General features: G+C 38.7%; 1 protein-coding gene across 1 annotated transcript; it reads left to right on the forward strand.

The window, feature by feature from the left end:
• The first annotated feature begins 555 nt into the window (after window positions 1–555).
• On the forward strand, window positions 556–22,547 carry LOC125158189 (tripartite motif-containing protein 2-like). The gene is made up of 6 exons (XM_047845094.1): window positions 556–660; window positions 897–1,064; window positions 7,354–7,522; window positions 8,578–8,648; window positions 12,955–13,095; window positions 18,056–22,547. The coding sequence occupies exons 3-6, from the start codon at window positions 7,378–7,380 to the stop codon at window positions 18,206–18,208; spliced, it is 510 nt and encodes a 169-aa protein (XP_047701050.1). The 5' UTR covers window positions 556–660; window positions 897–1,064; window positions 7,354–7,377; the 3' UTR covers window positions 18,209–22,547.
• Window positions 22,548–24,791: the final 2,244 nt, after the last annotated feature.

Consider the following 24,791-nt stretch of genomic DNA (forward strand, 5'->3'; position numbering starts at 1 on the left):
TGCATATCCTTGATTGTAGTATTAGTTTTTATTATTGTTTCTTTGTGAAATCTAATATATTTTAATATGGTTATTAATGCAATGTTAAAGTAATATGCAGTTATGACTTAAGATTGCATTTGCCTAAAAAAGTAATTTTGCAAAGACTTTATTGGTCTGGAAGAGAAGTTAAGGAGCATATGGATTAGGTAATGGTGGGGGAGGTTTTTGTTTTTAAAGTATAATTAAAAAAAAAAATACATTCTCAGTTTACCTGTGGAAGCCTGACTAATTCTCTTGAAGAAACTGAGAGATCTAATTTTCTCTTGCTGGGGTGCCTGGGTCATCCAGTCATTTAAACATTGAACTCTTGATTTCAGCTCAGGTCATGATCTTCCTGTTCGGTTCACGGGGTCAAGCTCTGAGTTGCGCTTTGTACTGACAGCCCCTCCCCCACTCATGCACACATGCTCTCCCTCTCTCTCTCTCTCTCACTAAAAATAAATAAACATTAAAAAACATTAAAATTAACAATTCTCTTTTGCTTAATTTCTGTGCTTTTATACTTTGTTTCTAGGTACCAAAGGGAGAAATAAAGGAGAATTTACAAATCTTCAAGGGGTAGCTGCATCTACAAGTGGAAAGATATTAATTGCAGACAGCAACAACCAATGTGTACAGGTATGGCCCCTAATTATGTACCTTTGTTTACACAATAAAACATAATTGCATACTTTCCTATGTAAAAGTTTAAGATCCACAGTATGAGGAAAGAAAGGGAAACTTTTAGTAGACTTTTCTTCAGCTAGAGTTTGCATGGTCTGACCTCTAGTACATATGACAAATGTTCTTGACTCCTTTTTCCTCACTAATTCCTGTGCTAGTGCACATTCCAAGGGATGTCATTTGTTTTGCAGATATTTTCCAATGATGGCCAGTTCAAAAGTCGGTTTGGCATACGAGGACGCTCTCCCGGACAGCTGCAGCGGCCCACAGGAGTAGCCGTGCATCCCAGTGGGGACATAATCATTGCAGACTATGATAATAAGTGGGTTAGCATTTTCTCTTCTGATGGCAAGTTTAAGGTAAGATTAAACTAGCAGTTGGCTTCTAAGCAGTAGAGAGAAGGGATAGGAAATACAAGATGAAGTTCAACAAGTTTTCATACACAAAAGACACACTGACTTTGTTGCATCTAAGTTTTATGGAGCGTAACAATGATATTATCATAAATGTTATACATCTGAAACAGTGGCTTCATTTTGTAAAGCAGCTAGGTTCAGTGGCTTTTTTTACATATCATCAGATTTACCTAAATTCAATGAAGAACAACTGAGAGAAAAAGGTACTGAAGAGGCAATTGAAATTTCCTAGATTAACCTACAGATGGTCAGGTATGAAGTGCCTTCTACTTTCTCAAGCCTTTGATAGATGATACGGGAGAAATGGAATTATAAAACATGGTTTCTACCTTTGAAAAAACCTACAAGCCCCTTGAGGAAAAAAAAAAAAAAAGACACCAGAAAGGATATAAAACAATTTGTGTCAGCCTCGAATCAGTCATGCATTGTTAGGTACAATCTGAGAACCTAGTGTTAAAGTGTATAATACAGGAATCTGAAGGACAAGAAAATGGCAGCTGCACAGAGGAAAGGTGAGTCGAGCTGCACTGGAGGGGGAGGGGGAGGGGGAGGGGGACGGCGGGGGGGCCATCATTTGACAGTTTTGCTGGTGTCCCTAGCATCATCTGTTTCTGCATCAAGAAAGAGTAGAGAGCCCTCTAGTGACAGCAGAAATCTCTTCTGAAGTGTTATCAAAGAGTATTATTATGCAGCCCATTTTCTGCATTTGTTCACAAGATTATGAGGTACTTTGTCAAAGGTGTTTTTTGAAGGCCATACGCACTGTGCCTTCTGCATTGCCCTGTCCAGCCTGCTGGAGGCTTCTCTTTCAGGTGACAACGTGAACTTTTATTCAGACCAGACCAACCCTTCGGAATGCCAACTCTGCAGCTTTTAACTAATGATACAACTTTCCTTGAGTTTCGATAGTCTCGTATGTCCCATTTGGATTAAAAAAAAATCTATTTTGTAGGATTTGGGTAAGGATTAAATGAGATTTATTTCTGGATTTTATACGTGGCTCGTATGAAATAGGCATCTAAAAAATGTTCTTTTCCATTGCTTCCAGTAACCCTGTCCAAAAAATGAAGTCTATTTGATCAGCTGTGATTTGGACTTCATGACCTCATGCCAGCACCTGGTCATCACTTCCTTGTCTAAATGTTCAGAAATGATGCTCTTCATAATCTATTTTGGAATCCTGAAGATTACGCAAAGTTCACTCATTTGTGTCTTATTGGAGGAATTTATATTTTTCTTTTTAAAGTTATTGGATCCCTACAGTCACCTCATCATTTTTATTAAAACACATTATTTTCATAATTATTAACCCTCAGATTGGAGCTTTTGTTTTGTGTGGGGCAGGATCTTTTCAATCTAGGAGAATAAAAAGCCACAGTTTTTAATTCTACCATAGTATACACAATTGTTCGATTGTCTTTGATGTTTTTTTGTTCCCCTAGAAATTTGATGACTCTGTATGATAGCCACATACACAGAAAGGCCTCTTGCCTTTGTGTATCTCTAACTCCCTCATCTTCTTTTGTATTTTCATAATTGCGTTTGTAGTAAGACATACCCAAATATAACAACTTTAACATGAATAAGAAGGAAGGCTGTTCAGTGACCTTTTGAAAATATCCATCTAGTTTGGAGACAACCCATTTCTTCTTGTTACGTACTCTAGCAAAATCATGACTTGTCTCTCTAAATGCATAAATGAATGCTAAAATAAGTATTGAAGCAAGAGTTTTAAATCTAATATACTGAAACATTTTATATCTAACATAGTAAAATAGGTTGAAACAGGAGTTTTATATCTAAGAGAGAAGGGCTTCCTGAATTATGCATTTTTTATTCAACGGTTCAATATTTTATACGTAATAGACACTCTTCCTGGAAGATTGGATTCTCATAGTTGGAATACTATTGGTAGTAATTGGAATAAACAAGGACACTCATGCCCTCTAGAGGATTGGGGGAATGGATATGGTATAGTTTCACCTTACCCTTTTTTTTTTCAATAGGCATTGATCAGGGGATAAAGGGATAGCAAGTGAAAATGGTTTAGTAGTGTATGGGAGCTCATCCAACTGACCATACACATGACCATTTACTCAGAGATACTTATTTTCTTTTTCAGTGGGATTCAGTAAAATTAAACAGGTGCTCAGAAAGACCAATCTTTGACACAAAAGTGGATTCTTTGTATTTGTTCCTAATAGTTCTAGAGATACAATAGATTATCCCATTTTCTTTCTTTCACTCACCAAATTCTTAGCCCTAATTTTCATTCTTCTCTGCATCTGATTTTTTCCTTTCCATCTTTTCTGCTGATTTATATCTTCCAGCCCATCTAGGAACCTTTTGTGACCCCAGAACAGATACAGAGGCCTCTGGCCACCATGTTCTAAAATCATCCCTTCCTCAACTTATCGACCTTCTTGTTGAGTTAAATACTTTTATTTAACTGTTCCAAAGCTGGGGTCTAAAATATCTCTGTTTACTATCCTATTTAAGACAGGGGACACATTGTCAGGCCAAATTCAGTAACTCTTATTTCACATGGTAGAATCTTGTGCAGCTAAACTGGGAGTGATAAAGGGAAAGGAAAAAGAAAAGAGGTTTTGACTCAACATTTAAGGTTTTTGTTTTATTTTAAGACCTAGCTCTTACTACATGGCCATAATCCTTTATTTTCTGTTTTTATTCTACATAATTATCATCTGCTTGGTATTATATGGCTGAGTCATTCTAAGTAACAACTAGTGTTAATAATGTCAGCTAGTGATAATATTCTTGCTGTAAAAATCAGAGCGTTCTCTCTTCCTTTTGATCTCTACTGACATAGCTTCCATTACAACATGAAAGAAAGTATACAGTTTCGTTAATAAAAGCCATTATGGTATAGCCTCTGATCTCTGAGCTAGATTGCAAAATGAGAATCAAATTTATTACAACAAATTCCCTTGCAAGAATATCATTGTTTCCTTCCTAAGTGAATGTGTCTCTTTGTATCAAAGAGATCAAATGTGAATCTCATTTATAAGCTTACAAGAATAAAAGATCACACAGGGTCTGAACCCCCACTATGAACAGTCCCTATTGCCTCTCTCCATACTCTCTGCACATACCTGCATGTCTGTTAGGAAGGAAGATAGTTCTGAGGGTCAGGTATGAAACCAACTGAAGAATGGAGAGAAGGAGAATGGATGCCATATGCTGTGCTTGGCACTCTATCCTTCAGAATCTACATGACCCAGGAGGTAAATACAGTAGCTGCCATTTATTTTACAGACAAGAAAACTGAGGTTCAAACTTGGAAAGGGAAGAGTGAATTTTGCTTTGAAATTTGGATCCTGGGTTTGAATGAACTGTGGTATCTAGGAGGAAGAGGAACTAGGAGGGGCACCTGGGTGTCTCCGTTGCTTAAGCATCCGATTCTTTTTTTTTTTTTTTTTTTTTAATTTTTTTTGCAACATTTATTTATTTTTGGGACAGAGAGAGACAGAGCATGAACGGGGGAGGGGCAGAGAGAGAGAGGGAGACACAGAATCGGAAACAGGCTCCAGGCTCTGAGCCATCAACCCAGAGCCTGACGCGGGGCTCGAACTCACGGACCGTAAGATCGTGACCTGGCTGAAGTCGGACGCTTAACCGACTGCGCCACCCAGGCACCCCTAAGCATCCGATTCTTGATTTTGACTCAGGTCACGATCTCACAGTTCATGGGTTCAAGTCCTGCATTGGGTTCTGCACTGACAGCCTGGAACCTGCTTGGGATTCTTTCTCTCTCTGTCACTCTGCCCCTCCCCACACTCACCTGTGTGTGCTCTCTCTCAAAAGAAATAAATAAAATAAGGAACTAGGAAATCGGGAGGTGTTAATTTGGGTTTCCTTTTTTTAAATGGTGGAAATGAAGAGGTAAATTTGGTTTAATACTGGTTGAGTTTAAGATGATAACTTGTAAAATAGGCCGGGACTAAAGATACGGATTTGAGACTTTTATGTACAGAGGTGAAAGTTGATGCCATAACAAAATGAGATCTTAGAAGAAGTATATAGAATTGCTCTATCCAATTTGATAGCCACTAGGACAGGGATTCTGAGGTCTTGAAATGGGATGAGTCTAAATTGAGATGTGCTATGCATGTGAAAAACACACTGGATTTCAAAGGCTTAGTAAAAAAAAATGTAAAATATTTCATCAGTAATTTTAATATTGATTATATGTTAAAATGATAACTTTTAGATATGTTAGGTCAAATATATGATTTAAATAATTTTCCTTTTTTCTTTTTGGTTTTTTTTTTTTGATGTTGTAATTAAGAAAAATCTTAATTACATACATGGCTCATGTTATATTTCTATCAGGCAGCACTAATATATAGAGAGAAAATAAGGGGACTAAAACAGAACCTAGGGGAATGAAATTATTTTGGAATTAAAAATTTTAATTTAAAAAGTAATACATGCAAATAGGTATTTGATGCTAAGGGCACCTGGGTGGCTTAGTTGGTTAAGCATCTGACTTCAGCTCAGGTAATAACCTCACAGTTTGTGAGTTCAAGCCCCGCATTGGTCTCTCACTGACAGTGCAGAGCCTGCTTGGGATTCTCTCTCCCCGCCCCCCCCACCACTTGCACGCACACACACACACACACACACACACACACACACACCCTCTCTCTCTCTCTAGCAACAAACAAACCTTAAAGTATTTAAAATAACCCTACAGATGAGTATAAAATGAAAAGTAAGAGTTTCTCCTACCACCACTAATATCATTGGTTTCTTACTGGTCTCTTCCAGGAATATGTATGTATACATATATAAACACATTTCATTCAGGTGGGCTCAGACTATACTCACTGTTCAGTACCTTGCTTTGTTTAATAATATATCTCAGAAAGCATTTATAAAGACACATAGAGATCTACTTGACTCTCTAAGCCTCTGTGGTTCGTGCATCCCCCTCACCAGGCAGTCTTTCTGGCTGCTTCCTCACCTTGGGTGCTCCTTCTCCTTCCTTGTTTATAGTGACCTGTTGCATTAAGTTTTTGTTCCCTATGGCTTCTAGGATAGCCTATTTGAATTCTCTCAGATTTACCAAACACTCAATACCAGGCACATTAAACAGGACCCAGTGAACATGTTTGTCTCTGCAGTATGACTGAGACATCCTCCAGGAGAGGGGCTGGTCTTACTTGTCTGTGTCTACTCAGTGCCTGGAGTCATTAGCCATACAGTGGGTGCTCTATCACCCACCAGATGTTTGCAGAATTAGTAAATAAATGGGTGAATGAGTAAAGTACTTTATAATGGAGCTATAAATGGAAGGATATAAGATAAGCATCTCCTAGCAAACAGGCATTTATATAGTCTACTCAGAAAAATGAGTAAGACTTCAAATGCATATGGTATGTGCTTGATAGAAATCTAATGCTTTTCTCCCATTTTAAAATACTGAAAACTGGAACCATTCAATCATCAGGGTTACCCGAAATAATGCTAGACTTTTAAAATTAATGTATTCGGCTAATAACTTGTTGACTACCTGGTTAGACACCAAGAAGTATGCTGGTTCTGAGTACACAGTAGTAGACAAAACAGACATAACTCCTGCCTCCATGGAACTTAACACTGGTAAAGTTCAATGGCAGATTCTTGGCAGTTTTGATATTATGATCTACAATAACGATGATGATGGCTTCCCTTTAATGACTGCTTAATATGTGCTATACTCTACACTAAGCATTTTATCTACATTGTTTTACTTAGTACCTATTCCAAAAATGCCTTTGGAGGTTACTAAAGGGTTTTTTTGTTTGTTTTTTTTTTGTTTGTTTTTTTTTGTTTTACATTTTTAAGTATATAAGGAATCTGAAGCTTAAGGAAATCAAATCCATTTGTGCTATACCAGATGTGTCTAAAACAAGCGACAGGCATAGAACAGCCTTCCTACTCCTGACCCAGTGATCTTTTGCCACACCGCACTGCATCTTTACAAGGGAACTGTGACCCCAGTTAAGGGGATTCTAGAACATTCTTGGTGGTGATCCTCTTAAAAAGTAAGGATTTCACATAAATCTTAGTAGCAGATAATGGATGTGACAAAAACAGGACATCATTGTGACATATGAGTAGCTGTGCACCCCCATTTGAAGGTTCAAGTAAGTGTTTACTAAAACAGGTGTCTGTCTTCATGTTCTGTAGTGTTTTAAACTTCATTTTCTGTACTTGTTTCTAACAGACAAAAATCGGATCAGGAAAGTTGATGGGGCCCAAAGGAGTCTCTGTGGACCGCAACGGGCACATCATTGTGGTGGACAACAAGGCGTGCTGCGTGTTTATTTTCCAGCCAAATGGGAAAATAGTCACCAGGTTTGGTAGCCGAGGAAATGGGGACAGGCAGTTTGCAGGTACACTCGATGGTAATATGTAAACCCCCTTTTTTACGCTTCTTCTGCTCACATTTGCATGATGTTGGAGCATGTGGAAGATGCCTCAATCCCCAGTGTGTTTTCCGGCTTTAAGAAAGATACTGGGGATAAAATCTAAGCAAAAGCATGATGAGATGCTTCTCAATTACTCCGCCAGCAGTAAGTTGAACTGCGGTTCGTGTGTGGTTTTTATTGGCAGCAGTTTACAGCTCAGAAGTCGAATCTTTGAATATTAAGTAAAACATAAAATTTAAAATAAAAATGTTTGAGGAACAGTGGAGTAACTCCAATTTCTACCTAGCTGTAGCTTTGTATAAGAGCGAGCTTCGGAATGAGAATTTTCTTCACCTTTCTAGATGATGGTAAGAGAGCAGGACTTCAGAAAATTTGCTGAGTACAGGAAGGCCAGTTCTGTTACTTCTCTTTCTGGTGTACCACTTTGGAAGCACAGGCTGACTTAGTTTTTAACATCTGCAAGAAGAGGCTGAAAACGGTATATTAAATTTTCTTTTTAAGAGGATGCTTTCGGCATTTGACAATAATTTGCATAATCATTTTTGTGCTTTGTCTCCAGTTCTGCCAGGTTCTGAATGTCACCCCAAATTACAAAATATGGGTTTCTGCTCTACTTTTTAAAAAAATATTACATATGGGCGTCTTTTTTCCCCGTACTAAGACTCCCCACATCCTCCCTAAAGGGACTAACATGTACTCAGAGAAGCTGGCAGATGTGACTTTCAGATGGTGCTGCAGAGAATGAATTCTGATGCTTATTGCTCGTTCCGCTTCGTTAAGGCTGCTGTCACTCTTAGCTTGATGTAAACGAAGCCAGAGTAGACAGTCCCGAGTGTAGAATGGTAGAGGACCTAGGCCATCTAGAGCCAGAGTTCTAGCCGAATGATCTTTCAAGAACCGAGTCTATAATTCTTTGTTCTTTCTTAAATAACTAATATGTTGAATTTTGTAACTGCTACGTTGTTGTAATCATTTTTATTGTTAACAGTAGTCACATATGTTTTTCATCTTTATTGCAGGTCCCCATTTTGCAGCTGTAAATAGCAATAATGAGATTATTGTTACAGACTTCCATAATCATTCTGTCAAGGTACTATAAACACACCAATTATTGTTCACTTTTAACTGCTGTTATTGAGAAATCAGACTGAGAGAAAATAATGTAATACTCCCATATATGCACAGGAACTAAAGGAATGAACCTGAAAGAGTACATTTTGCTTCTCCCTAAAGATGCAGGTTTTAATTTGGACCCACAGAGTTGGGAGAGTCAGAAAATCAAACAAAATGTGGTGGCGACAAGTTTTTTAATTTGAAATAGCTATAAATGGAGATGACTTAAAAATTAAATTTGAAAAAGCAGTTGCTTGAACTTAGAGAGGCAGAACTTTCCAAAACTTAATATTTTGCCTCTATTCAATACATTAAAACAAGATCACTTTTTCAATTATCTGCATCATAAGGCCTTTCAAACAAAATTAGATATCCGAACTCCGCTAATATCTAAAATCTGTGCAGATTTTGTGAGGGAAATAGCCCTAGTGTACATTCCTATAGATGTCTCATACTTTAGAGAATGCTTTTGCACACTTGGTGTTCCCCAGAATACAGTGCCCCTTCCCCTCTGCCGAGCAGTGTAGTACATCTTTCTTACTAGGTTTAGGGGGAAGAAAGATTTGAGATTTATTATGAGCAAATCAGGACATCCAGAAATGAAAACAAATTTGTGACTTAGTGAAACGAGAAAATGTTTAATTACATTCTAGACCGCGGTTCCTAAGGTGGGGTGCATGTTCCACTGAAGGCACGCCAGGTGGCCATTGGCAGTGTACTGGCAGACATTTTCTTTTTGGTTTTTTTTTTTAACGTTTTATTTATTTTTGAGACAGGGAGAGACAGAGCATGAACAGGAGAGGGTCAGAGAAAGAGGGAGACACAGAATCTGAAACAGGCTCCAGGCTCTGAGCTGTCAGCACAGAGCCCGACGCGGGGCTCGAACTCACGGACCGCGAGATCATGACCTGAGCCGAAGTCGGCCGCTTAACCAACTGAGCCACCCAGGCGCCCCCAGACATTTTCATTTTAAGAGTCATGTGTTTATTTTTGGCGTTACCCTCTGTTTACATCAAGTGGTACTGGTTTGCACTTATAGAAGTGATACAAAGTTTTCCTTGTAAGTAAATGCGTTAAAATTTTTTAAGGTGAGGCCTTTTTAAAGGAAGGGTAAGAAGGAAACAGCATAAGTGGCATATGCCAGTGACTAAAGTTTGCGCTTAGAGACAACCATCGGGCAACCAAAGTTGTCAGTGTTGGTGACTGGAATAGCTACGTAGGGATAGGATTTCAACACCCAAAGGCACTCTCTCTCCTGAGCCCATCACCACTTCATTTCCCCCAGGTTGTCCCAAAAGATACATTTAACCCAAGTAAATGGAATGGTTTTGAGCTTTTCTTGGTGGATGCAAAGTGTAGGGCACAGTGGGCCTGCCCCTGGTGGGGCAGGAAGAGGGGAAAGGATGCCCACCATTGCTTGCTTCTCAGGCTGCTTCCTGCCACGTTGTGTCTCTGGAGTTGCTGCCATAGTGGGGGAGCTCATTCCCCACTCCCCTACCTCCCTCAGTGTCTGTAAGCTGCAAATCCTCTCTCTCTACCGGAGGTGTCTTGGTAAACGGAAGAGGACGTTGGGAAGAGTAGTGCTGGGGAGGAGGGAAACAGCAGAGGCAGAAGGGACTGGGCTCAGGACTGCCCCCCCCGCCCCCCCCCCCCCAGCCGGGGGGTGCTGTAACAGTCCTGTGTGATGAGCTTAACGATAACATAGGCTGTCCTCAGACTTCCTATCCTTCACTCACTTAATAGGGGCATCATTTAACTACAGGGCATTTAACCAGAAGATAACTCATATGGATCAGCAAAGGCCAGCAAACGCCTGGTATAGATGCTGCCCACCCCCACCGGAAGACAGTCCTATTAATCAAGTTGCTCTTTTCTACTAAGCGCAACTGTGGCCTCAGAGCCTTTCCGTCCCAGTGCTCCAGGCAACCTCTATGAATCAACTGACATTGGTATGTGGGAGGACTCCTAGTTACCAGCCCTGGCTGACAATGTAGAAGGAAATAAGACATATGTAAGTAATCAAAATGCAAGGCAGATAGCGATAAATTATTATTTTAATATAGGTACACATAAAGTTCTATAAGTATCCAGAAGAAAACAAAGAGCAGATTTCTGTAACTAAGACCATCAGGGAAGACTTCCAAGTGGAGGTGGTATTTGAGGTGAGCAGAATTTTGAAATCAGGAAAGGATTATCATCCAAGTGATAAAAACTTGCTATAAAAACTTGGATGAAAAGCAAAGCTGTAAAAACTATTTCAGCTCATGCATCCGCCTCTTAATATGTTTTCATCTGAATAATTTATAAGCAATTAAATGACATTTTAGGTGGGAAAAATAGAAGCTACAAGAAATTTGTGATTATTAAGATTCTGAAAACTCTTCAAGTTTTCAGTACAGCAGAGGTAGATTATTTTACTAATTTGAACTCAGTTTCCCTCTTATTTAAGAAAACCAGTGTTTTTTCTCTTCTGTTTGGCAGCTGTTGCCATATAGCTTTTATGGAATAGTTGGGCTTTTGTTTCCCCTGTGACACGTGGCAGTTAGCAGTGGTTCTGGATTCAATTCATTTCTCTGTTGGTAAATGTAAAAACTGTGCCTATAGGTCGGGGCTAACAAATGGTCTAGTTCTTTAGCCACTTTCAGTGTGTATTTTGTTTTCATTGCAAAACAACTAAATTTGGCATTCTGCATCATTACAAAATGGGGCAGAAGCATTTGTGTTTTTTGCAGTAGGCCAAGGAAAACACACCTCCTCAGAGAAATAAATACAAACAAACAAAAAGATTATTGGTAGGACTTATTAAGGGGAAAGATCAGAGAGTAATAAATTGTGTCCTCACCAGCATACAAACAGTTTCATTGGCCTTTAAAACAAGAACGTTCTGTGTGAAAGGAGATAAAAGGAGTCAGGAAAGATTTTTAAAAAATAATCTTAGCCAAAGCTAGTTCTTGTCTTGTCCTTTCCAAAGAACCAAAGAGGTAGCTTGCTTAGCTGGCAAGTTATGTAATTAATTCAAGAAGCAGTCATGATTCTTTTTCTTTATCTTAAAGGGAGTTTAGCCTTTAGAGATGGTTTGTCTCCCTTTGCTTCTCCAATGTACATAACTAAAAGAAAGAGAGTCATTTTAATCTTTCATGATCACAGAGATGGCAGTAGGAGAATCTGTAAAAGGCCCTGAGATCATTCTCAAATTAGGTCTGCACTCGGGTATGGTGAACTCCCTCTGTTCCACGTCTCAGGAACCCTTATTCTCATGGCTTTGCATGTAATACGTTTTGATTTGTTAATGGGTCCTTCAACATATGTTGGCTGCATCATAATGGAAGCTTAAAACAATATCCTGGAGATACTTCACAGCCATTAAATACCATCTGAATCAAGATAAAATTATGCTTACTGTAGCTTACAAATAACCACATAATAACAATTTATTTCTCTCCAAATCAATAATCTGTATTTGATACATGTACTTTAACACTCCATTAATAAGAATATTTAATTAACCACAACAAGCTATTGCTTGTCTAGATCATATATTAGAGAATCTGCTGAAGAGTTCTGTGTACCTCCCCAACTTCTCTCAGCCCGCTCCCCTCAGTATGCTCCATCCATCAAAGCCTTAGGGTCATATAACCTATCTATTTTAACTAAATATATATTCTGAAAAAAAATATATTAAAAAGCCCTTCTCTTATTCCTCACCTGTGCCATAACACGCACACACCCACCCACACACACACTTTTCCCTTATATGCCCTTGTAAGTGTGAAGTCCAACTTGCTCTTTCTCACGTTGACTTTGTAAAATGGTAATCAATTCTGAGCACCCAGCCTAACAAAAAGCTCCACGGTCCTAAGCCAACTTTGATCATCCCTCCTGTTAGAAATAGTAATATTTCTGTTCTTGAAATTTAGCTATTTATTCAAAGGCAGGAATAATAATACTGTTGAAAATTATAGCTCCACTTTCTTATCCTGCCTTATATTCCTATATATTTTATAATTTATAACAAAAGTATTTTTCATATAAGTATTCAATAACCAGATAGGAGCTAGAAATAAGAACTGATTTAACAAATGATAAATCAAATTTATATAGTAAATTGGGGAACCATAAGTAATATAGGGGTCTACTTTGTAGATTTTTTTTGTTTTTTTTTTTTTTAGAATGTCTTCACTCATAATAAAAAATCTGCTGAGATACATATTTTTTTAAAACCCGTAATGTTGGCTCAACTATTTTTGGTTTAAAATAAAATCATTTAAAAATATCTCATACAGGTGTTTAATCAGGAGGGAGAATTCATGTTGAAGTTTGGCTCAAATGGAGAAGGAAATGGGCAGTTTAATGCTCCAACAGGTGTAGCGGTGGATTCAAATGGAAACATCATTGTAGCAGATTGGGGAAACAGCAGGATCCAGGTAAACTCATGTAACGCTAATGTATTTGTTTAGAGTGATGGGTGTTTGTTGAAAGTGAAGAATTGGCTGTCTCCCAACTGGGATGTTTTCCATTGTTCACTGGTTAGGTGTTCATAGACCGTTTCAGGAGAAGTGCTACACTAAGGTGGAGGAGAGGTGGAGTAGAAGGTGGAGGAGAAAAACATCAACAGGTTACCAGAGTGAAAACCTCTGAATTGGGAATTTTTTTTTTTAATTTTTTTTTTCAACGTTTTATTTATTTTTGGGGGGGGGGGGGTACAGAGAGAGACAAAGCATGAACGGGGGAGGGGCAGAGAGAGAGGGAGACACAGAATCGGAAACAGGCTCCAGGCTCTGAGCCATCAGCCCAGAGCCTGACGCGGGGCTCGAACTCACGGACCGCAAGATCATGACCTGGCTGAAGTCGGACGCTTAACCGACTGCGCCACCCAGGCGCCCCTGAATTGGGAATTTTTAACACAAAAGTGTTTGTGCATAGAACTCAAGAGGTCCATCCATTGAACAAAAATATATTACTATTTTTACCAGCTTCCAACTAAAAACTCATTTTCTTTAATTATGAATATAGGCAACAATCACCGTAGTTTTAGGAACACCTATAACTTTGTCACCAAGAGGAATCATGGTTGCAGAGGTCTTGAATTGTCATATATGCTCATCACTCTTTCAGAACCAGTCAGTGTTACATGACAATTTAGATGAGATGGATCCATCGCCATTTCTTGTTATTTAATGTGTTGGTTTAAAAAGCACACATATTGGGGCGCCTGGGTGGCTCAGTCGGTTGAGCGTCCGACTTCAGCTCAGGTCACGATCTTGCAGCTCGTGAGTTCGAGCCCCACGTCAGGCTCTGTGCTGACAGCTCAGAACCTGGAGCCTGTTTCAGATTCTGTGTCTCCCTCTCTGTCCCGACCCACTCGCATTCTGTCTCTGTCTCTCTCAAAAATAAGTAAACATTAAGAAAATTAAAAAAAAAATAAAAATAAAAAGCACACATATTACTATATCGCAGTTTTGTACAATTTTGATAACTATGTTTTAATAATGATTGTTTTCCTTTATAATCCCTTGTATTTTGTTTTATGCATTTAAAAACATTATTCTGCTGAATAACCTGAGTCAAAGAGGAAGTCCCAAGGAAAAATTTAAAATATACTGGCCTGAATGAAAGTACAAATATAGCATATCAAAGTTTGTGGTGTGCAGCTAAGAGGGTCCTTAGAGGAAGATTTTTCCCCCAGCTTTATTGCGATATAATTGGCATATATATTGTGTAAGTTTAAGGTGTGTAATGTGATTTGATACACTTATATATTGCAAAATGATTACCACCATAGCTTTAGCCAATACCTCTGTCACCGTCACGTTACTACCATTTCTTTTTTGTGGTGAGAACATTTAGATCTCCTCTCTTAGCAAAACTTTCAAGTATATAAAATTGTTTTATTAACTATAATCACCATACAACGCATTAGATCCCCAGAACTTATTCATCTTCTAACTGGAAGTTTATACCCTTTGACCAACTTCTCCCCATTTCCCCCACTCTCCAGCCCTGGCAACCACCATTCTACATGAGAGGGAACTTACTGGCACTAAGTGCTTACATTAGAAAGTCAGAGATCACGAATCCCAGCTCCTACCTCAAAAAAGCCAGAAGTAGAGGAGCAGAACAGCCTGAAAGCAAACAGGCGGGAGGAAATAGTGCAGATAGGATCAGAAATCAGTGTAGTGCAAGGCAAACAATACAGAAGAGCAGTGAAACAGAAAGGTGGTTCCTTGGAATGATCAGTAAGATGACAGACCTCTAACGGGACCGCTAAAGGAAAAGACACAAAGTGCTAATATCATCACAGACTCCGCAGGCATACGGAAGTTCTGCGAACTCTACATGCGCATTTTTGACAATTTAGATGAGATGGACCAATTTCTCAAAAAGTACAAATTCCACAACTCACTCAATATAAAATAAATAACCTGAATACCCCAACAACTGTTAAGGAAATGTAGTTAATAATTTTTTTTTAATTTTTTTTTTCAACGTTTATTTATTTTTGGGACAGAGAGAGACAGAGCATGAACGGGGGAGGGGCAGAGAGAGAGGGAGACACAGAATCGGAAACAGGCTCCAGGCTCTGAGCCATCAGCCCAGAGCCCGACGCGGGGCTCGAACTCACGGACCGTGAGATCGTGACCTGGCTGAAGTCGGACGCTTAACCGACTGCGCCACCCAGGCGCCCCAATAATTTTAAAACTCCCCAAAAATAAATCTCTAGACTCGAATGGTGTTACGGGAGTATTCTGCCAAACTAGGTGAAAGGCACACAGAATTTCTCTGTACTATCCTTGGAACTTCCTATGAATCTATAATTATTTCAAAATTAAAAGTGAACAAAAACATTTTAATATAATAATGAATTTAAATATATTTTCATGGTTTAGGATTAATGGTGTCATGATGGCATTTGCCATTTTAATTGGGTATAAAAAATAATAAAAGTGGTTACATTCTGGAAAAAAAGAATTAAAACATTATTTTGAGGTCTGTAGTTGTTTCCAGACAAAAAAAGTAGATTTTTCTCTAAATTAAGAACAAAGGTTTTGAATCCCCAGACTAAGAGACTATTCTTTTCTCAATTTCTCTTCCCAGAAGAATCTAAACATACATGTGCAGACAGGGTTATTCATCCTTGCCAATATGGCCCTGTGCCGAATTTCTGAGACCTCAGAATGCACGGGTTAAATCAGGTAGCAATCCAGGTGTCTTTGTGAAGACAGTAGTATTTAGCCGTTTGAATGTGATACTGGTATTACTTCCCAGAAAAAGGACTGAGACTATAAATGCTTTTATTTCTCCATTATATTTATCTTGCTTAATTATGCTAATGTACATCTACATTTGAAAGGGCTATTCTATTGTGTTGGAAAGCTAGAAGCCAGACTGGGAACCAAGTTCACAAAGCAGTTCTATAGACTACAGGTGCTTAGCTGTTTGTATTGTGGCCCTCCTAGCACCTGCCTAGTCACACTGCCTTGTGAAACACCTATGGGCCAAACAGAATGGTCAAAAGAAACCAGCCTGGGCCTTGTGAAAGAAAAATGTTCCTTGTATTTCATCATGGCAGAAGCTTCTAGCCCAAAAGAAGACTACTTCATATCCAGATGTACATGTTGTGGGGCGCCTGGCTGGCTGAGATGGTAGAGTGTGTGAATCTTGATCTCAGGGTTGTGAGTTTGAGCCCCACACTGGGTGTAGAGATTACTTAAAAACAAAATGTACATGTTGAGTTATTGACTTCTCTTTTTTTTTAATTCTTTTTTAATGTTTATTTATTTTTGAGACAGAGAGAGACAGAGCGTGAGCAGGGGAGGGGCAGAGAGAGAGGGAGACACAGACTCTGAAACAGGCTCCAGGCTCTGAGCTGTCAGCACAGAGCCCAACGCGGGGCTTGAACTCACAAACTGTGAGATCATGACCTGAGCCAAAGTCGGACGCTTAACCCACAGAGCCACCCAGGCGCCCCAAGTTATTGACTTCTTATAACTCCTTCTTTCCTGAAAAGGAAGTGCCTGGGTGACTCAGTCGGTTAAGCATCTGACTTGGTCTTAGGTCATGATCTCAGGGTTCATGGGTTCAAGCCCTACATCAGGCTCTGTGCTGACAGCTCGGAGCCTGGAGCCTGCTTCAGATTCTGTGTCTCCGTCTCTCTCTGCCCCTTCCCACTCGCGCGTGCTCTCTTTCTCTCAAAAATAAATAAACATTTTTAAAAAAATGAAAAGGGGGTGCCTGGGTGGCTCAGTCGGTTGAGCGTCTGACTTCGGCTCAGGTCATGATCTCGAGGTCTGTGAGTTTGAGCCCCGCGTCAGGCTTTGTGCTGACAGCTCAGAGCCTGGAGCCTGCTTTGGATTCTGTGTCTCCCTCTCTCTCTGCCCCTCCCCCCACTCATGCGCGCGCGCGCGCGCGCGCGCGCGCGCTCTCTCTCTCTCTCTTGTCAAAAATAAATAAACGTTAAAAATGTTTTCTAATAAATAAAAGAGGTTAGGGTGGGAGAGAGAGCCAAAGCATAAGAGACTCTTAAAAACTGAGAACAGGGGCGCCTGGGTGGCGCAGTTGGTTAAGCGTCCGACTTCAGCCAGGTCACGATCTCGCTGTCCTTGAGTTGGAGTCCCGCGTCAGGCTCTGGGCTGATGGCTCAGTGGCTGGAGCCTGTTTCCGATTCTGTGTCTCCCTCTCTCTCTGCCCCTCCCCCATTCATGCTCTGTCTCTCTCTGTCCCAAAAATAAATAAACGAAAAAAAAAATTAAAAAAACTGAGAACTGAGGGTTGATGGTGGGTGGGAGGGAGGGGAGGGTAGGTGATGGACATTGAAGAGGGTGTCTTTTGGGATGAGCACTGGGTGTTGTATGGAAACTAATTTGACAATAAATTTCATATAATAAACAAAAATTTTTTTCTAATAAATTAATTTTTAAAAAATGAAAAGGAAAAAAGATCTTTATTTTCTCATTGTATATTATGACTCAGAACCATTCCTTTGTGGTCTAGTGGCTGATTTTTCTGTCTTATGATTGGGGATAAAAGAGGGATGTGAGGCTGGAAGTGTGGAAAATGAAGGCTGAGAGTAGGAGACAAGGGTCCTTCGTTTTCAGGCACCACTGAAGACTATTCCCCTCAAACTGACCACTGTTAAGAATGTAAATGAGGTCTGGTGGCCAATGGCATGCTCCTTGTCAGTGACTCTGAGGGGTAGAGAGTGAAAGGAGGAAAAGCAAGGTAAGTGGAGTGAAGGATCGGATATATGATCATTACCTAAACGAACCTGTTGGGTTACACGCATGCTTTTGTATTGACAGTATGAGCATTAAGGGTTTTCTAACTCCTGTTTCATCATATTACTCTCACTTTTCCTGTAACACTCTGCCTTTATATTTTTTACAGGTTTTTGATGGAAGTGGATCATTTTTGTCCTACATTAACACATCTGCCGACCCACTGTATGGCCCCCAGGGCCTGGCCCTGACTTCAGATGGTCACGTTGTGGTTGCAGACTCTGGAAACCACTGTTTCAAGGTCTACCGGTACTTACAGTAGTGGTGGGCAGATGGACCCTCCTCTCCCAAAGGTCTTGCACTATAAACTGGAAGGGATTTCTCGACGCGGGACCAGATTACACTAGACTTTTCATGCTAGAAGGAATCATTGGCGAACTTTCCAAGGTGATTTCTGAATGTAACAATTTCCTTAAAAACTGCATATCTGATTTCTGTAATTCGCCTTTAGGGTTTGAAAGAAGGAAATCCCTTCTACTGAATCTTTGGAAAACGCAGCGTTTCACACCTGTGAACTATGGCTTCTAGGACAGGGATTTATGTAGTTGAACTGATTTTGCAAATCAAGCAAGCACTAAAAAAAACCTAGAATATTTAAAGGTGTTTGTTAATCCCGTGAATGGTAGCTTTTGTGCAGAGCCTCCAAAAACAAAACAAAACAAAACAAAACAAAAACAGAATCTGTTGTACTTTATTTAACTTCAATTACAAGACCCGGGGGATCTTCTAACCTCACTTTTACAGTCGGTCTTAACTCATGTGACATTTTTTCGGTTATCAGTAACTACATGTAAATTAGGAGCAAATAAGACTGTCTTTCAAAACCCTCCCAGATGTGATTAGGCAGGTCTCTTGAGTTTAGCATTTAAAAACCACTGCACATATCCCATCCTTTCTGGGTTAGATCAAAGATCCTTTTTGTGTGTTCTCACCTTTTCTCTCCTGCTCCCCTTGTATCAAAAAACAGTCCATTTTCAGGGAAACCTGAAATTCCGAATGCTTTAAAAAGCATATTACAATAGCAATGCTACCTTTTGGTAAACAAACAGCCCCCCTCAACTCCAGATTAGTGCACTGACATGTGGTCAAGAAAAAGTCAGTCACATTTTATGTGCCATGTTCTCACGTGTCTCTCCTCTTCCACTTCACGAAAGCGAAAGCTTTACCTCCTGCAAAATGTCAGCACATGTAGTAGGACGCCAGTGTCCTAGGACAGAGAGCCATAAGTAGCCCTTTGGAGGACAGATGGTGTCAGCCAAAGGCATGTGATTGATTAATGGTTTCCCCTTAGAAAGCAAGTGTTACCAAAGTCGTGTTATCTCGAAAGCATTACAGGTTAAGGGCATGTTACGGTTATTTATCATTGTCTAATGAATAGTAGAGGCATTAAAGGACTATGTATACATGATTAGGGTAAGGTAGAATGTATCATATATATATATATATATATATATATAGCTGAACCTTTGGTGTATTGAAATAGGCAGCACTCTGAAAGACAGAAGCATCGTCCAGCACATCCCTTTACTGAGCAGTTTAAAGCCGTCCCTAGTAGAGCAAGCCCTAAAACAGGTATAATTTTCACCATTTTCCAGGAATGATGGTATTGGCTGACTTTCAGTCAGAAAATGGCCTTCTGTGCTTTCAAAAGCAAAAACAAAACGAAAACAGGTTGAAAAGGAAACGTTGAACTTTAGTTACTCTTAATTTAAACTAAGTATAAATGGGTTTTGAGAAATGTGAAGAAAAATTTAGTCAATTGTTAATCTGTCTTTGATACTGTAAGGTAAGACGTGGTCTGTTTCCACTGTTTAATTTTCTACTCAGTTCTACCAAATAGGATGTCATGTTTGGCATCTTTGATATGACTTTGGGATCTTTTTCACTGAAAGCACCTTAGAACTGTACTATAAGAAAACATTTCCCATATGTATAATTATATGTGATGTTTATTGCTTAATTTATAACCCAGTCATTCTCTTAAAATAGGACTTTTTTAAATTTAGAAGGGAAATCTAGCTACTTCCAATTGTCTGTCAAATTTATTATGCCCAAATCAACCTCTCAAAAAAAAATGTTTTCAGGAAGATTTACATTTAGGTTTAGAATTTCTTTTTCTTTTTTCTTTTTTTTTTTTTTTTAGTTAGGTAGAGTTTTCAAAATATTTGAGACTGTGATAAAGTTATAAAATTCAATAGCATTTTTGGATGTTAAATAAAATACTGTTTCCTAACATCAGCGAACTAAGTCTTTGAATTCAAACACTCGTATTTAATGAGTGCTTACTAGGTGCCAGGCACTATTTTAGGCACTGGGGATACAGCAATAGACAAAAGAGACAAAAATCCCTGCCTGCTTGGAGCTTACACTCTAGGGAGGGAATTTCATTTTGCCCTTTACTAACATTCTGCATAAAAGATAAGCTAGACCTTTGATAGGTCCTAGACCGTTTAAAAGAAAACCTTTTAAATTTGTTAAAATAACTTCTGTTTGTTTTCACAAGTAAAAGTGGCTTCCTGTTTAGATTCTGTCACAGGCTATTGGTCTTAAGACTAGTTGACTTAAAAGTGTTTTTTGCACAACATTGAAATTATACTTGTGAATTTAGAAATTAACTAGCCGTCCTACCATATCGGGCTGGGTATCTCAATAATATATTGAATATGAAGCTATTTTTTTTTTAATCTGTCAATATTGGCACAAATTGGAATGGAAGAATAGATAGTTTGATTCAGACTTATTCCACTATCTGTTACTAAAACACATGTTGTGGGCACTCTAAGAAACACTGTATTTTCCCCTCCAAAATATATAATCATGTATGGTAAAGTATAGATAACATTTCACATTTGGATACATATTAGCATTTACTGTATTTCTTGATGAGCATATTTGAGGAGGGAAAGTGCTGCTGATAAGATAGAGTAGACAAGATTTACATGAAATTTTGTCACATTCTCTGGAAAATGGTTTCTGGTAAACTGAGAAGGATATTAAAATAAGTGATTTTTTTTTTTCCCTAAGCTATCATTATTGTTTGATTTCTCTTTGTCAAGTGTACAGAACCTGTCATACGTTCATGATAAGTAGCACTGAGAAATTACCCATTCAAATGTCCCCTGGGCACTTACGGCAGCATATTGCCAGTTTGAATGTAAAGGTCAGTGACAATGCATTCCCTCCAAAACAGACCTCCCCTGCTGGGCTTGGGGGACGTGGTGACCTGGCCATCCAGAAACACGTGAATAAAAAGCCTTTATGACTGTTCACCATTTTTTAAAATGGTACTTAGTATCTTGATCAAACTTTAGTCTCCAGTAACTAAACAAATCCCCAAGTTTCCTTATTTTAATTTACTCTTTGACTAGATTTGAGACAAATAAATACTACAGGTCCATGCAACTAGAACACAGTTGCTTCTACTACTAAATATACAGGGTATGTCCTCATATGAAGTTGACTGGAATAGCAGTATACTAGCAAGTGTCTATGGATCCTTAACATGGAAGGATTCACATAAATGCTTTGCTAATACCTACTGAGTTAATTGGAGGAAATAGCAAATAAATATTAGGTAATGTGCAGATTACTTCAAAAGGGAAAAACCTTTTTGTACATTTGGACTCTATAGTATCCTCCCTATTCACCAGCTTCTGGAACGGGAGGAGTATTTTTAGTTTACTAATTTAACAACAAGACATTTCCAGGTAGGAGAACATTGAAGCTGTTTGCTTGAGAACATCATCTAATTTTGCTTAAAATCGAAAGTCGTAATACTGTTGCATTCTGTAAATGTTGCAGGGTTTTAAACTTTACAATTATTTTAATATTTTTGATAACTAGGAATCTAGTATTGCCATAAAGGAAACTAAGTGCCCATTAAAGATTTGTTTGGTATAAATAAATGATTTTTTTGTTTTGTTTTAAATGACAGTAAGCTACAAATCATGATGTTAATCTTAAACTTTCTGAAGATGAACTGTGTGGCAGTGATTGTGTGGTCTGTTTGTGGAGAATGTATGGAAGCTATTAATATTCTAAAATAGATTAATAAATTGGCTATGTTGTCCCAATGAATGTACAGCACGTCCATTAACTTTCAAAAGCAACACAGCCTTAAACTCAATGCTTTTGCTTTATGACATGGGAATGTTCTGTCACCAACAGAGTGTATTCTTGTAATAGAATTCTTTATATCATTTTCAATTCTATAGCCTTTCAATCCTATGTATGAGTATAAAGGATTTCTGCTTCCTTTGTTTCTTTTTAAATTTTGTACATTCCATCTTTTTAGGTCTGTTTCATACGTTTTGTGTATAGAACACTAAGTCTTGCGCGCTCTGACATTGATACTGATATATTCTCATTTGTTCTTTTATGAATCGAAATGCTGACTGCCTATTTAAAGAAAAGAATGAACGCTGTGCATCAAAGTGTTTGTATGTCCGTAGCTACATATGTACCACAGTATTTTGGATGCTTTAGTCTACAATAAAACTTTAAATTAATTCTGTCTTGAAACATAGGAGAAACAAGATTCATGTGTATACCTTTACCATGCACAAAATCTCAAATCATTATAATAAAGCTTGTTTTCTCCATTTCCAGGGTGAATGTTTATGTATTGTTTGCTTTTTTAGTAAAGGGAAATGAAGGAATGTTCTACAATATGGGGAAGATACCAATACCTCAAACAAACTGTTTATAAAAGTGAGAAAAGCATAGTGAAATTTTTGTTGTTTACGATGCTAATAATCAGGTGAGCATTTAGGATGTATCTTAAGCAGGAATTTGGAAAATCATGACATGTATGTCTAGCAAATATATTTAGACGTCCAAACAGACCCAAAGCAATATGCTTATAATCCTTAAAGAATCACAGGACAGACCTTCTAGCATCAGGGTGGTCACATTTCTAGGGGGTGAAGAACTAGAAAGGGACCTCTCTGCAAATATTGTCTTTAGGTTCCAAAGTTTAATTAAAATAAAATTCATTACAATAGAAGTTTTTTTTAGAGGTTAGGGGTTTATTCATTTATTTTTAAAATATTTTATTTATTTTTGAGATAGAGATAACACGAGCAGGGGATAGGCAGAGAGAATGGGGGACAGAGGATCCAAAGTGGGCTCCATGCTGAGAGCAGACAGCCTGATGTGGGGCTCAAACTCACCAACTTCGAGATACAACCTGAGCTGAAGTTGGACACTTAACTGACTGAACCACCTAGGCTCCCCTACAATACAGTTTTTTATATTCCATCAAGCTAATGGCCAAGCATTTCGAGCAGTACTCACAACATCTAAAGATTACGTCCAGACAGGCCTCTGGAGGCTTGGTTGTAAAGGAACCTGATGATAAATGTACAAATAATAGGGTATCACTATGTCATATCCTTCCAAAGAAGATAGTTTCAACTGGCTTGCTTTTTTTTTTTTTTTTAACGTTTATTTATTTTTGAGAGAGAGAGAGACAGAGTGTGAGTGGGGAGGGGCAGAGGGGGAGGGAGACAGAATCCAAAGCAGGTTCCAGGCTCTGAGCTGTCAGCACGGAGCCTGAAGTAGGGCTCGAACCCACAGACTGTGAGATCATGACCTGAGCCAAAGTCGGAAGCTGAACTGACTGAGCCAGCCAGGTGCCCTGGCTTTCATAAATCAAATAAACTTTACATTGGTCTCTATTCATAATGTCAAAGTTGTCATTTTAATACTGCTAACCTATAGGTCAGGTATCTTCCCCACAAGACTTAAGGACAGATAAGCTCTCAACTTGAGTGGTGTATGGGTTTGATATTTGATCTTTTGTTCTCCTATAACGGACTCTTGTCTTTCTTCATTAATTATAAATAAGTCATGGCCTTATATATATATATATATGCATAGAACTTTTTTATTTATAGGCTTTTTGATTTTTCATTAAGTCTGGAATACCAAAATTTTCTTTTGAGTATCCTTTGTGAACAATGGAGGGACACAACAAAAATTTCTTGTTTTGTTTTTTTGGAGGGTTAAAAAAACCTCTAATGGTTTGTAACTCTACAAGAGGAGACTAAGTCAGTCTTGGAAGGACAGATGAAATAGAAATGAGAAAAAGGCCAAACATGTAACTGCGGATATTGGTTTTATTTAATCCTGCGTCCATTCTTCACTTATTTTTTCTTTAAACCAAGCAGGCACCATTGCCATCATGGGCCATTTGGAGATTTTCAGATGCAGAGAGCATGGCATTCCTGATAAAAGCCAGTTGTCCCACGTTTAAGCATCTCTCAAATTATCCTTTGAGAACTCATTTCCCATAAAGCCAGCTGCACTCCTTTCCAGAGCAGCCAAGTTCAACTAAAGCTGCAGTGTATTATTTACCCTAAGTGAAGAGGCAGGAAGGGCAAATGATATTCTATCCTCTACCCCACGCTACTGCCTTTTTTTGTTGTTGCTGTCATTGGACAAATGTCTAAGCACTTGTGATACACCAGGGTTTAAGGTAGGTGTAAGGGATATAAAGATGAGGTAAAGCCTGTGGCCTCTAAGAGCTTGCAGTTTGGTTAGTGAACCAGGCCAGGTAATTATAATACCATGAGCTGCTTTTATATGCATTCATTAGCAAATATTTACTGAGTCTAGTATGTTCTAGCCACTAGGGAACAGCAGCAAACTACAAAGTCCCTATTCTCATGGAGCTTTAATTCTACTGGAATGAAACTTACATCAATGTGTGTGTGTGTGTGTGTGTGTGTGTGTGTGTATTCATGTTCAGTGTGTGTATATATATACATATATGTGTGTGTGTGTGTACGTGTGTGAAGTTATATATAATATATAATGGCTGGCTACATAATTTGTGGGGGCTG

This window comes from Prionailurus viverrinus, unplaced genomic scaffold (assembly GCF_022837055.1).
Source record: "Prionailurus viverrinus isolate Anna unplaced genomic scaffold, UM_Priviv_1.0 scaffold_153, whole genome shotgun sequence".
NCBI classification, from domain to species: Eukaryota; Metazoa; Chordata; class Mammalia; order Carnivora; family Felidae; genus Prionailurus; species Prionailurus viverrinus.